Source organism: Ceratotherium simum, chromosome 35, assembly GCF_057802395.1.
Source record: "Ceratotherium simum simum isolate JZ-2026a chromosome 35, ASM5780239v1, whole genome shotgun sequence".
Taxonomy (NCBI): domain Eukaryota; kingdom Metazoa; phylum Chordata; class Mammalia; order Perissodactyla; family Rhinocerotidae; genus Ceratotherium; species Ceratotherium simum.
Genome location: NC_141934.1, coordinates 25,697,545 through 25,711,573, shown reverse-complemented (window position 1 = coordinate 25,711,573; position 14,029 = coordinate 25,697,545). Strand labels below are relative to the sequence as shown.

Genomic DNA, 14,029 nt, shown 5'->3' with positions numbered 1-14,029 from the left:
GGGTGGAGGAAGACGTTTCCAGAAGGCAGGAGGTGGTCAAGCATGTCCAGCGCTGGGGCGAGGTCGGGAAAGCAAAGACGCCAGGAGCCGTCAGATCCGGCAGAAAAGGCAATGGGTGTGCTCGTTGGGAGCAGTTTCGGTGGTGGAGTGGTGGGTAAGGGAGGCGGGTGGCAGTCAGCTGAGAAGCAGGTGGGATGCGAGAGGAAATAGCTTCCAGATGAGGTTCCAGGATGCATGGCTTTAAAGGGGAAGAGGCAGAGAGACGTCTCTAGAAGGGGACAGAATTAGGAAGGTTTTACTTGAGCGTGTCTAAGAGTCGATGGGACAGGACTGGCAGAGGGGGAGAGATGGAAGATACAAGAGAGGAGAAAAGCAATGAACCAGAGCGGGAGGAGGGGGGAGGGGCAGGCCTGGAAGCACAGGGCGGGTTCCCCTGCTCTGCGGGGTCTCCTCCTCCACCGAGAAAGGAGACAGGAGGAGGTGGGGGCTGGAACAACTGGATCTGAGGCTTCCAGCTGGGAGTGGGGAAAATTCCGATCTGACGGCTTCTATTTCTCCTGTTGAAGCAAGAAGATGACCTGCAGAGAGAGGGGAGAGGGTCGGCGGGGAGATCTGGGGAGAAGGAAGGTAAGCTGCCCCTGTGGAGACAGGAGAGAGTTAAGTTCGAGACTGAATTTACGGGGGCAATGGTCTTCATGGTTGCGTGATTCTCTCAGTATCACTCAGCCCCTGCAGAGGCAGGGAAGACAGACGGATCTGACAGAAGGACAGTTAGGCATGGGGTCGAGGGATTTAGGCAAGAGAGGTTGAAGTGACAGGCCAACAGCAATCGAAGTGAAGACAAAAGGAAAGAGCAGAGTGGACGGGGGCTCAGAAGGTGATGGGAAAAAAGGTGGGCGGCAGTCCCCACGAGGCCAAATATGAACAGGTATGGCAGGCGTCACTGAGGCCTACGGGCAGGGAGGGAGAGCTATGAATCTATGATGCAGACACAGAACAGTGTCAGGGTGTCACGAGCTAGGACAAGGTCAGGGGACCCGGCTGCTGAGTTGAGTGCAGAAGTCATCTGGAAATGGGATGCCCACAGGACCATTCATGTCCCCAAGAGCAGAGCAAACAAGGGTTGAAAGACAAGACCGGGACCAGGCCCAGCATCGCCTCTGACTGAGGGGGCTGCAGATGGCAGCGTGCAGTGCATAGCTGGGAAGCGCTACCCCAAAGGAGACTTGGGGTTCTGGAAAAGCACACGCAAACTGCCACCAAAGAAAGCCTAGATGTTTAAAACGTCTTTTATTTGCTCAACGACTCTCCATAGAAAGACCTGAGATCATTCTAGTTGGAGCTTTAAAAAGAACACCCCAGGTAATGATTACAGAATACAACTTAGAAAAGTGTCTACCTGCCAAGCCATATTCAAATATCACTGAGTGGTGGAGAAAGAAGGGTCCTAGTGTTACATGTGCATCTTAGAGAATGCACATTTTCATTGTATATAGATCTATAAGGATGCACATTTTTCATGCAAAAACTTAAAACCTTAATATGATGATTTCCTGTGAATGACCTACAGATCCACACTTGATTGTCTACTGTGCAAATACTCAGGAATATAGCAGATGAAGTAAGTGGTGGAACTTTAGAAAGTGGTTTAAAAAAACAGACAGAGAAGCCCAAAGGAGAAGAAACTCAAAGTCATGCAAAATGTGAAAAGTTTCAAGAGCTTAAACAGTGAAGGAAGCAAGTGCCTAAGCTAGGGGAAAAAGTTCAGACTCATCAAGAAAAGCTACCCAAAGGAACTGGGCTTCTGCTCTAGCAGTTCACACATATGAACTTCTGCTGAGGGTACCCGCAGGTGCTCTGACCACTGCACATTTCTCTACAGAAGCAAACAAGCTGGGAAACCCATACAGGCAAAAATATGGAAAAAGAAGGTCGCTGCCTCTAGAAACCTAACCAAAAGCACTCTGAGCAGGAAACCAGGCTCCTACCTGGCAACTCCCCGGGACTGGCCCAAACCCCTTCCGTATCAGCAGAAGGCAAAGAGGCCAGGCGTTTAATACATTCATCAAATTTCATCCTTCCATCCTTGAGCAGGGCAGCGCCCAGAGAGCAGTACAGAGCCTCTAAGAAGTAGCACTCCAGAAGGTCGGGGTCCTCTATCTCTCCTTCTAGTAACGCATCCAACATCTTGGTTAACTGGGTTACCTGGTTCACAGGAAAACACCTGATCAGCCCATATGTTCCACTCCTCTCCCCCACCAGGGTCAGTTCTGGTCATAAATCCTGGGATCCCGGATCCCAGAGTGATGGGGACATATGACCCGCCATACTGGTTCGGACAGATGGAGCTGGTATCTTGCCTTGTGCAGGGTCACAAAAGGAAGTATTGTGTCTCCCTTGTCAGTAGCCGGCACTGTTACAGCCTACCCATCTGGCATCTTCGATTCCCTCGAAAGCCCACCAGGGGTCCACCTCTGGGAAGAATTTTTTTTGCTAACGGTGATCGTTTCTTACCATGTTTAGGTCTGTCTGAGGAACTATCGTCTTCAGCTTCTCTCCCTGTCTTCCATCCACCATTCCTTCCATGATCACATCAATGAGATAGGGCACATATTTCTCAAAGAGACGCTGTAAATAACCTTGCTCTGTCTATAAAAGAGCAGAATTCCAAAGCATTTTCAAGGGTTCCTCCATTTAAATGGAAGTTAGTGGAAAGCTTTTCTTGTCAAATGAGGAGCGAAAAATGTCTTCTGATGAATGATAAATTTGGCAGGTGAGTAAACTCCGATATTTTTTTTATATTTGCATACAAATTTGTCCTTTATAATATGCTTTCATTTCACCATGAAGCATTTCATTTCACTGCCATAGAATCTACTCCACCACCTGGGAGGGAGGTGGGATAACAGGTCTCATTAAACAGAAAAGGGGCTGATTATCTTAGAGTTCAAGTGATGTGGCCACAGTCATCCAGCAAAGAGTGCAAAGGGGTGGAAGGCCCCTCCCCCATCAATTCATTGATGTGCCTTGATGTGACAGTGCCTAAAACGGTCCCATCATGTTCTGTTCTCTGGGGTAATTACATCCTGATTTCCAATTCACCACCAGCCTAGTGGTCCTTCTAGAGATACACCCAGGCCACCTGTGTCCCTTTGAAAATGTTGTCATGGATGTGGTCAAGCCACAACCTTTACATGACTGTCACATGTATCTCTGCACCTTTCAATGAAGCCTATCGTTTAGATCACACACACTTCTGAGCAGCCATGTGACACATCACATGGTTTGAGGTCAACTGAAACCATCAGATCCCAATAACATGACAAGCTAGGTACTTTACCCACTGCCTTCATCCAATTAAGCAAAAGGGAAGGAGTTGGACCCCTGCTAGAGACAAGTCTGTCAACAGCTGGGCTTGGCTGGGCCAGGGGTTGCCAACTTCGACCTGCCAGCCAAACCTGGCGTGCTACCTGTTTTTGTAAGTAAAGTTTCATTGGTACACAGCTGTGCTCATTCACGTACTGTGGCTGCTTTCATGCCACAAGGGTAGAGTTAAGTAGTTGCAAAGGAAACCATATGGCCCACAAAGCCTAAAATATGTACTCTCTAAACCTCACAGAAAAAATTTGTTGACCAGTGGTCTAGACTATCAAAATTATTACCTATCCCACCAGCTGTGAATTATCTGAAATCTAGTAAGTGTGTATTCCATGTTTTCATCCAATTTATTGATAACATTAAGTGCTCAAGATCATGGGAAAGTCAAGGTCAAGATCGTGGCCTTCAACTGCATACATCCCCCTGGGTTATGTTTCTCCAACTAGCCACCAATACTAATAACTTTAAGTTCATTTTAGAAATAATTTTCACCTTGCTTTGTATTTGATTAACCCATTTTTTCCAGTATGGTTGATATTTCAAGTTTTTAGGATCCACATAAACCATTCCACATCGAGACACAGTTGCAGGGGAGGCATACTGTAAATCTCCAACCTGGAGAAATCAAGAAAATCAGTCATGTCTACAGCTACAAACAACTGGACTACGTGTTTAAAATTCTTTTAAAAACTTGTGCAAAGTTTTTACAGCTGCATAAAACCCAAGTCATACCCAGATTAACACAGATTTCATGAGGCTTCTAATTGAACGCTTAGGTTTATCATGGGAGGATTATACATCTCTGATGTAGCACTTTTTGAAGTTTTCTTTTACTATAAAATTAATGTGAAAATTAATATGCTGTAGAATATCTGACACACACAAAAAAGTATAAAGAAGAAAATAAGTTATCCAAAATACCACCACTAAGAAGCAAACATTGTTTCAGAGTGTCTTTCTTTCAGCTTTTTCTTTTTTTTTTTAACAAAGTTGAGATCAGGTAGTTTAAAACTTAATAAGTATATGTCTAAACCAGCAATATTAACAAACCCATCTCTGTTTCTGTGGAAAAAAGGCACAGTTCAGTCAGCCAATAAGATAATGATATGCACAAATAGTCACGCATCAACAAATTTTGCAGGCCAAGTTAGGAATGGCATTAACATTAAGCTAAAGTGAAAGCAAGTCTCAGGGCCACAGCTGTGAAACAGGTTCAAAGGATACAACAGAAAGTTTTAAAAAACAAATGAAGATAAGATAAAAGCAAATAGTGTGAGAGAAAAAGGAAGGCAATTACAAACTCCAGGTAAAAAAAAAAAATGTCCCTAAAAGAAAATAAACATAAACACAGTACAGTAGTTGGCTCTACAGTAAATATTTCCATATTCATAATAATTTAAATACTGATTACTGGTTTAACTGATTTAGCAATACAGCATTCTGAGGAGGGGAGGTGGCTGGTGGTATAAGAGATGAACCCTCACTTTCACAGCAGTCAGTCAATAGATGATGTGTAAACTTGATAAAGGAAGAAATAGCATGCCAAGTGTGTTACTTGTAGATACTAGGGTAACCATCAGAAGAAACAACTCAAGAGTGAAAAGCGGTGACCTCAGGGATACAGTAAAGAGGAATGAGAGGCGTAGGTGGACAACCAAGGGTTGTACTCGTCGTAAACTCTTCTGCATTGTTTGGGTTTTCTTCAGTCATCTATATTTATTACTGCTTTAATAAATATTTAAAATTTTAATTAAAAGAAAGACTTACATTCAAAATTATTTTTCATCACTACTTGCCTCAAAGAGCAGAGCACAGTGTGCTTGAAGCCGAATGCGCTCACCATTGGCCAAGGTCAACAGCTTGTTGTCATCCATCACAGAATTCATGTTTTCCACCCACAGAGCATCCACATCACCATCAAATAAAATATACCTGCAGCAACCAAAGAAAAGTGAGATATGAGTCCTAGAAATCTTCCATTGCGGAACTTGGTGTAACCTCCCCATTCATGTTGAATGTCTTCTCCCAGGGTTTTTTAGCTGGGACCTGAGACAAACCACGCTACCTGGTCCAGAGGTTTGACCCATAAAATAAAAAGAAAAAAAAAAAAACATAAAAACTGCTTGAGTTGGTCACCAACATTTTAAAATCAGGAAACTTCACCCAAAAATTTAAATTTCTTGCTTCTCTAGCAAACTGGAAGGTCTGACAACACAGACCTGCATTCCTGCCTGGGAACAATCTGCTGATGCTGAGGAGTAAGCTGTCCATGGAGACAGAAGTGTCACAGTCCACCTCATTCTTTTCTTAAATCTGAGACTTAATATCAATTGCTATTTATCACTGGTTTTGATGCCTCGTTTTCTTAGGGTAAAGTTAAAAGAAAAGGGAAGTATTTCAAATGGTGGTCCCCAAAAGACACGTCCATCCAGAACCTGTGAAAGTAAACTTACTTGGAAAAAAAGGTCTTTGCAGATGTAGTTAAGGATTTGGAGATGACATCATCCTGGGTTATCCAGGTGGGCTCTAATCCAAGGACAAGTACCCTTACAGGATGGAGGTAGAGATTGGAGGGACTCAGCCACAGCCAAGGAACGCCTGGAGCCACCAGAAGCTGGAAGAGGCAAAGGCCTTTCCCCTAGAGCCTTCAGAGGGAGTGCAGCCCCACCGTTATTTCAGACTTCTGGCCTCCAGAACTGTGAGAATAAATTTCTGTTGTTTTAAGCCACCCAGGGTGTGGTAATTTGTTAACGGCAGCCCTGAGGAAGCCAACACACCGTGTAACTTGGCCCACTTCACTCATCTATGCCACCCGCTGGGCCCTGGGAGCAGGTGCATTTACAAGCCCTGGCTGACCCACCATCTGTCCTGGCAGGAGGTCCACTTTGGCTTCAGGCGTTCAAGCTACACGACACTTCAATTTTGTGACTATAATGGGTTACCATGCAGCAAAGCCCATCTCCAAGGACGGACTCCATTCTTCTATTGTGTTGGAAGGATGATTTGATATTACTTCCATTTAATTCACTGATATGAGTAGTTGGATTTTTTGCAGCATTACCTTTTGGGTTATTTTCTTCCAGTATTTTTTTAACTTTTTTATTTTAAATAATTTCAAACTTATAGCATTACAAGAATAGAATAGTACAAAGAACTCCCATATGCCCTTCAACCAGAGTCTCCAATCAGATTCTCCAGTTGTTAATTTTTGCCACATTTGCGTTCTCCTGCTCTCTCTCTGTCTCTCTGAATCATTTGAGAGCAAGTTGCAGACATGATGCCCTTTATTCCTAAATATTTAAACACATATTTCCTAAGAATAAGTACCTTCTCTTACATAACCACAGTACAATTATCAAATCAGGAAATTTAGTATCGTTAGAATACTATTATCTAATATACAGTCCATATTCAAATTTCACCAGTTGTCCCAACAGAAAGTCTCCATTTTATAGTCATCGTAGAAGACTAGATTCAGGCTACAATCAATAGATGCTAAAACCATTGGGTGAAGGTTTGATGAGGAATGGGGCAATCACATAGTCTTAGGATATGTCCCCACAGGTTGTATATCAATTTCAGAAGGAAAAATGGCAGACACCACCTTAACCTGATGATCAAAATTAAATTCACCAATAATGGAGCAAACCAACATCCTGTGCTTCTGAGGAGACGCTGAGAAGGACACCATGTCACTTCTGTGAGATTTCTGCAAGGATGCATAGCCTGAATCCAATTATGAGGAAGCATCAGACAAACCCAGACTTAGGGCCTTCTGTACAGCAGCTGGCCTGGAATCTTCCAGAACATCAAGGCCATAAGGCACTTCTTGAAATTAGAGGACACCAAAGAGACAGGACAACTGAGCACGATGTGAAATCCTAGATTGATCCAGAATTTGGGGAGAATTGCTAAAAAGAAGTTGTTCCAAAAGTCATCAGCTGAGACTTTAGACTCATTATTTAAGGGTTTTTTAATTAATGGAATTGGACTAGAACATAAAATCAGGACCGTCACTTAGTTTACCTGAGAGGGGCCATAGGAACAACTAACTGGGAAAAACTTTTTACCTGAGGTAATAAGTACCTTTTTACCTGACCCTCACCATAGCGTGTGATGACGTGAGCAGGGCGGGCATCGTCAACCACGCCTATGGGTGAGAAAACGTGACTTCAGAAGAGTGTTCCAGAACTTTCCATGACACTTGGCTGCCTTTCCTTGACCTCCGAGCCTGGTGTGGCGGCTGTATTTGAGGGCTTGGACTCAGATTGCCCAAGTTCAAACCCCTGGCCTTGGGGCAAGTCTTAGTGCCCTGGGCCTCAGTTCCCTCCGTGGTAAGCTGGGGACTGTCACAGGCGAGGAGACTGGTTGAGATAACACATAAAGAGACTAAGATGGTAGCTGGCACTTTGTGAGCACAGCCTCCACCATCTGACTCTAGGTCTGTTTTGCTTCCAAGCATGAAATCACGATACTATACATCAGTAGTTTATTCGTCATGTTTAGCTAATTAATATGAACTAACCCAGGCTCTCCCTTCCTTGCGAAGATACTCACTTTCTCTCCTTCTTATCCGTTGGCTTGTTGGTCTCCCTGAAGATGTTTGACAGCACCCCGTCTGTCCAGTCTCGGGTGGTGGGGTCCAGGATGCCGTAGAGCTCTATGACACTCATGGCTTTGGGGTTCAGGATGTACAGCTTTGTCATCAGCCCAAGCCTAAATCAAAGGGGAGACGTCAGCCATGGTCCGGGCAGACTAAACGCTTTAGGAAGGCAATCTAAGTCCCCATGTGAGGGATTAGATGTTTTGGATCCAATCCAGAATTTAAAATGCAATCCATACAAACTCCACTGGGTTTCCTGCTCACTGTGATGGCTTATACTAAATGCAAGGGAACCACCTTTCATCAAAAACGTGGCCCCAACACAAGTGAGGTCTGAACTGAACGCACAGCTTTGCCTTCTGAGGACAACGGGAAGCTAACTTTCATGTATATTTCATACTCATGTATATTACATATTCACGCATATGACATATTTACGTGAACATTTCATAACTAGTGTATAGAAGATAATAGTTAGTCATCAGGATAACGTAACAAGCCTCTGAACTCTTAATGTGCAATCCCTCGTATTTACAGGACGACACCTGCTCTGCGTTGCTGACTTGATAAGTCATGTAGACAGGCTGTTTCCCACTATGTACCTGTAAATTCCTGCAACACTACGGGACTAATTCATCTACAGAAAACTGAACTTCACACCAACCACAGCTCATAATTAACAAAATAGATAAATAAAAATAATAGTGGCATACATATACACACATATGTGTGTGATAGTTATATAAACTAACCATGGATTAACTCAAGAATGAAATACAGGACAGCTATGGTATAATCTCCTTAAAGTCAGTAAGCCACTGTCCACTGGTTCTCTCCACTGGTTTCTTCTCTCAGAAAACCCATTTTCCATGTAAGGACATCGGTTCACTACAGGTCTTTACAATTTTCACATTAGGGGCCTGAGATCACTTTCGTCTTCAGGCAGCGTTGCTCCCGCAGGGCTGGTGATAATAAGGCATTTGGGGAGATGGCTCTCTCTTTGGCCATCTGATACCATAACAGTGTTGTGTAACAGTGGGTGTCCTGACTTACTTTAAAGGAGCAATCTGAACACCAAGAAAATATGACTTAAGTTAATTTTCAAAATATCCTATACAATAGCTTGTGAAATACTCATTTCACAAATAAACCTATTTACTGTCTGATACAAAAAAGGGTCACTGTTTTGTCTTCTAAAATAGGTTAACTAACTCAGCAGTGAAACAAGTAAAGATGCTCTGAGCTTAGGGGTGTTTAGGACAAATTTAACCTCCCAGGAAAGCAGAAAGCAAACTAGGACTAGGTAATACTGCCACCAACCTTACGGTGAAACTGCCCTGGCAACCAGGCCCTCCCCGAGGAAGACATACTCACTTGGTCTGGGCCTGACACAGAGTGTTAATGACCACAGACTTGCCCCCTCCTGTGGGCCCCACCACCATCGTTGTGTGGCGGGTTAACATGGTCTCGAACATCTGAACCACTTTATCCACCTGTGGGACAAAGATTGGCAGCTGGGTTAAAACACATCTTTTTTTTAACTGCTTTATTGAGATATAATTCACATATCATAAATTTACCCATTTAAGTGTACAATTCAGTGGTTTTCAGTATATTCAGAAGATTGTAAAACCACCACAACATTCCATTTTAGAGCATTGTCGTCACCCAGCCCCCTCAAAAAACCCTATTTTCATTAGTCATCTCTCCCAAGCCCATTTCCTCCAGCCCCTGGCACCCGCTAAGCTACTTTCTGTCTCTCTATGGATTTGTCCATTCTTGACATAGAAATGGAATCATACAGTATGTAGTCTTTTGTGTCTGGCTTCTTTCACGCAGCATCGTGTTTTCAAGGTTCATCATCCAGGTCGTAGCAGGTGTCAGGGCTTCACTCCTTTTTATGGCTGAATCATATTCCATTGTGTGGATGGACCACATTTTGTTTATCCATTCATCTGTTGATGACATTTGTGTTGTTTCCATTTTTGACTCATGAATAATGCTGCTATGAACATTCATGTACAAGTTTTTTGTGTGGACATATGTTCATTTCTCTTGCCTACATACCTACGAGTGGAATTGCTGGGTCATATGGTAACTCTATGTTTAACTTTATGAGGAACTGCCCGACTGTTTTCCAAAGCAACTGCACCATTTTACATTCCCACCAGAAAACACATCTTTTTAAACAACCACCTCCAGAGGAAAAGTCAGGGCCAGGAACGGCGTGCAGAGCTCTCTCGTCTGTGGCCAGTGCCGGCTGCCCGGGCCTGAGGCCTCTGGGGAGCCTGATGCCCCAAGTGGCCCCACCAGAGGCAGCTACCCTGTCTGCAGCTATCCCCTCAGCAGATCACTGTGGCAATAATTTTTGGCTTAATGACCACAGATACAACCTTACAGGCTTCAGATGATCAAAATCCTACCAGTCATAGCTAAGTTAATGTTTTTGTGTGACTCTGGGGAAGAAAAGGGGGGATGGGGACAGAACATCAGACGGTTGGGCCCCAAACAAAATGCTGAAGTTATGTGATCACATTACCCCAAAAACAGCAGACGGTGGTCCAACCACACAATGGAATATGATCCAGCCTCAAAAAGGAAGGGAATTCTGGCACCTGCTACAATATGGATGAACCTGGAGGACATTATGCTGAGTGAAAGACGCCAGTCACAAAAGGACAAATACTGTAGGAGTCCACTCATATGAGGTACCTAGAGGAGTCACATTCACAGAGATGGAGAGTAGAATGGTGGGTGAGGGGCTGGAGGAGGGGAGTGGGAGATAGTGTTTAATGGGGGCAGAGTTTCAGTTTTGCAAGATGAAAAGTTCTGGATATCTGTTTAACAACAACATGAATGTACTTAACCCTACTGAACTGTACTAAAAATGGTTAAGATGGTAAATTTTACATTACGTATTTTACAATTTTTTTAAAAAACTGAAAGAAAAAAACAACAACAATGGAAAGGACCCAGAAGGAGTCTGTGACCTCTCATCTGAGCACCGTTTTACCTGGACAGGTAGGACGACGTAGCCACTCTCCTCGAGCACCTGCTCCACGGCATCGTTGAAATCGGGGTAGCGCACGCGCGGGCAGTCTAGTCCAGGAAACAGATCAGAAATCAAACCGAGGAAAAGAGGGACGTCTTCAAACACGAACTTGGGCAGGTTCATGTCTCGAAGGGCCCTCATCAGCACCACATCCTGGACGGAACGAAACACAGACGTCTTCAAAGACATTTCCCAAAGACCCAGGGGCTGGTCTAGAAATCCTCTCATGAAACATAAAATGAAATTTTATATAAGATATAAAACATATATCGAGTATAGTAAAGATATATGATATATAAAATGAAATTTTATATAAGATATAAAACATTCTCGAGTAGTCTCTAGAGAAACTGTGAGCCTGCTGACTGAGCTCTGCTCTGGGGCCAGTCCCAGGGAAAAGAATCATGATGGCGCCTCTCATGTTTATTGCAAAAAGGAAAAAAACTCATGTTCACGCTTTCTCAAGAACTGTGTTTATCCCCACCCCTCCACCCCCCCCCCATCCTGCAACTACGGATTGATTATTGTCATTGAAGCATCATGAACTTTGGTACTGTGAAGACATTGAACTTGACCTACAGTAATAAGTCAAATAGAGGAAAACTATATAATGGGTAAGAGAGCAAATTGACAGCTAGACTAAAACTTTCTATTGACTACTGTACCCTGTCACCTCCATCCCAGCATTTACTAAACACATGTGAACCGAATGAACACCCAGAGAACATTGGTGCACGGAGCCCCACCTCTTTAAGTTCAGAAGAGCCTCTCTTCAGCTCGCCAGCCATTACCAGCACTGATTTCAGGGCTCTGAGTCCAAAGTCATAATGATACTGCTTGGAGAGCTGCTCCCGGGCCAGCTTATACAGAACAGTCATCTTTTTGGCCAGAGTCTTTGGTGATAAAAGACAAGAAAAATAAGTAAAAGAAATGACCTGAAAGCAACAGAACATCATTATACAAAGAAAATGGGCATACAGGTGTTCAGAAGAAGCTGCTCTACAAACAAGCAAATCTTGCCTCTAACAGAAATACCACGATGAGTCCTTCATTTTTGATAAATTAGGAACTACCTTAAAAGAACACCAGCCTTGGGGCTGGCCCAGTGGCTTGGCGGTTAAGTGCGCGCGCTCCACTACTGGCGGCCTGGGTTCGGATCCCCGGCGTGCACCGACGCACCACTTCTCCGGCCATGCTGAGGCCACGTCCCAAATACAGCAACTAGAAAGATGTGCAACTATGACATACAACTATCTGCTGGGGCTTTAGGGAAAAAAAAGGAGGAGGATTGGCAATAGATGTTAGCTCAGAGCCTGTCTTCCTCAGCAAAAAGAGGAGGATTAGCACAGATGTTAGCTCAGGGCTGATCTTCCTCACAAAAAAAAAAAAAAAAAAGAACACCAGCCTCACCAAAATTTGATGACTGTCCTTGAAAGCTGAGAAAAATCTTAACTGCCTTAATTTAAAGAACAGAACCCATCCAACTTTTTAAATCTACAGTAATCACACTCCAAAATGCTTCCTGTGTGTTTTGACCTGAACATGTTATTAAAGATTCTCCCGTTCCCGACTCAGTGGCGCAGTGGTTAAGTTCTTGAATTCCACTTCAGCGGCCCAGGGTTCGCCGGTTCAGGTCCTGAGCACAGACCTACTCACCGCTCATCAAGCCTTGCTGAGGCGGCATCCCACATAGAAGAACTAGAAGGACCTACAACTAGGATATACAACTATGCACTGGGGGCTTTGGGGAGAAAAAAGAAAAAAAGAGGAAGACTGACAACAGATGTTAGCGCAGGGTCAATCTTTCTCAAAAAAAGAAAAAAGAGCAGCTCCCTTTTAAAGCTTCTGCCATAACCGTTTTTGAGGACCAGTCACCTAGTCTACATCGAAGTTTCAAAACCTGCTGGTCCCTAGGGATGGCGTGGGGATTTTGCTCATGAAAACTAAGAACAAGAGCTCTCACCACGCGAGCTCAAAATCTGGACAACCTAATAGGCAGTAAGAACCTTTAAAAAGAATTGCAGAAAAGCAACCTGCTGACAACCCCTTATGTTAAAAGGATCGCTATTTTGTACCTTTTCCAGAACCTTCTGGAAAAATGTATGTGCATACTCTTTTATACACATTTTAAAAGATAATAAAGGAAATATATATTTTTTTAAACCACATATTGTCAAAGTTATGAGGCTAAGTGAAAGAAGCCCATCTCAAAGGGTTACATACTGAATGATTCCATGTATAGAACATTCTTGAAGTGACCAATCTTAGTGACAGAGAATGAGTGGTGGTTGCCAGGAGTTAGGGTTGCAGGGCGGGCGTGACTATAAAGGGGACACGAGGGAATTTCTCTGTGGTGATGGGACAGTTCTGTATCCTGATTGTGGCGCTGGTTACTCTGTACATGTGATAAAATGTCACAGATCTACACACACACACACACCAGAGAGAGAGAGAGAATGCAAAACCTGGTGGAATCCACGTGAAGTCGGTACCTGAGTTAACAGCATTGTGCTCATGTCAGTTTCCTGGTTTTGACAACCCGCTGTGGGTGTGTAAGCCGTTATCACTGGGGGAAGCTGGGTGAGGGGTACATGGAGCTCTCTGTACCATTGTTACCACTTCCGTGAGTCAAATTATCACGAAATAAAAGTTAGTGTTTTAAAAAGAGAGAGAGGGAGGAGAGAGACAAAGCAAAAAAAAGAAAATTTATAGCCACCCAGAATGAAAACTTCCCAAACCCCCGGTCTGAAAGCAGACCCAGGGTGGAGTTGCAGGGCGTCCCTGCGTGGCGCTGGCGAGGCCTCACCTTGGCCCAGAGGAAGCCCTCGGAGAAGAGCATGATCTCGCAGATCTGCTGCAGGTCGGGCACGATCACCACCACGGGCCGGAAGAGCGCCTTCACCGACTCGGGCAGCTCCGTGCGGCCCGCGTAGCCGGGGTTCATGGTGATGAAGATGCCCATCCTCGAGTCCAGGGAGATCTCCTGCCCTTCAAAC

At 44.1% G+C, this 14,029-nt stretch overlaps 1 protein-coding gene across 3 annotated transcripts in view; it reads right to left on the bottom strand.

Moving 5' to 3' along the window:
- Nucleotides 1–14,029, bottom strand: part of DNAH10 (dynein axonemal heavy chain 10) — a 137,748-nt gene that overhangs the window by 51,206 nt on the left and 72,513 nt on the right. For all 3 annotated transcript variants that reach the window (XM_087423421.1, XM_087423423.1, XM_087423422.1), the window contains 9 exons: nt 13,840–14,028; nt 11,780–11,926; nt 10,995–11,186; nt 9,356–9,474; nt 7,936–8,094; nt 5,175–5,310; nt 3,871–3,993; nt 2,515–2,649; nt 1,989–2,205 (listed from right to left, as the gene is read on the bottom strand). In XM_087423421.1, coding sequence (XP_087279547.1) covers nt 1,989–2,205; nt 2,515–2,649; nt 3,871–3,993; nt 5,175–5,310; nt 7,936–8,094; nt 9,356–9,474; nt 10,995–11,186; nt 11,780–11,926; nt 13,840–14,028 — 1,417 coding nt within the window. The remainder of the gene's footprint in view (nt 1–1,988; nt 2,206–2,514; nt 2,650–3,870; nt 3,994–5,174; nt 5,311–7,935; nt 8,095–9,355; nt 9,475–10,994; nt 11,187–11,779; nt 11,927–13,839; nt 14,029) is intronic.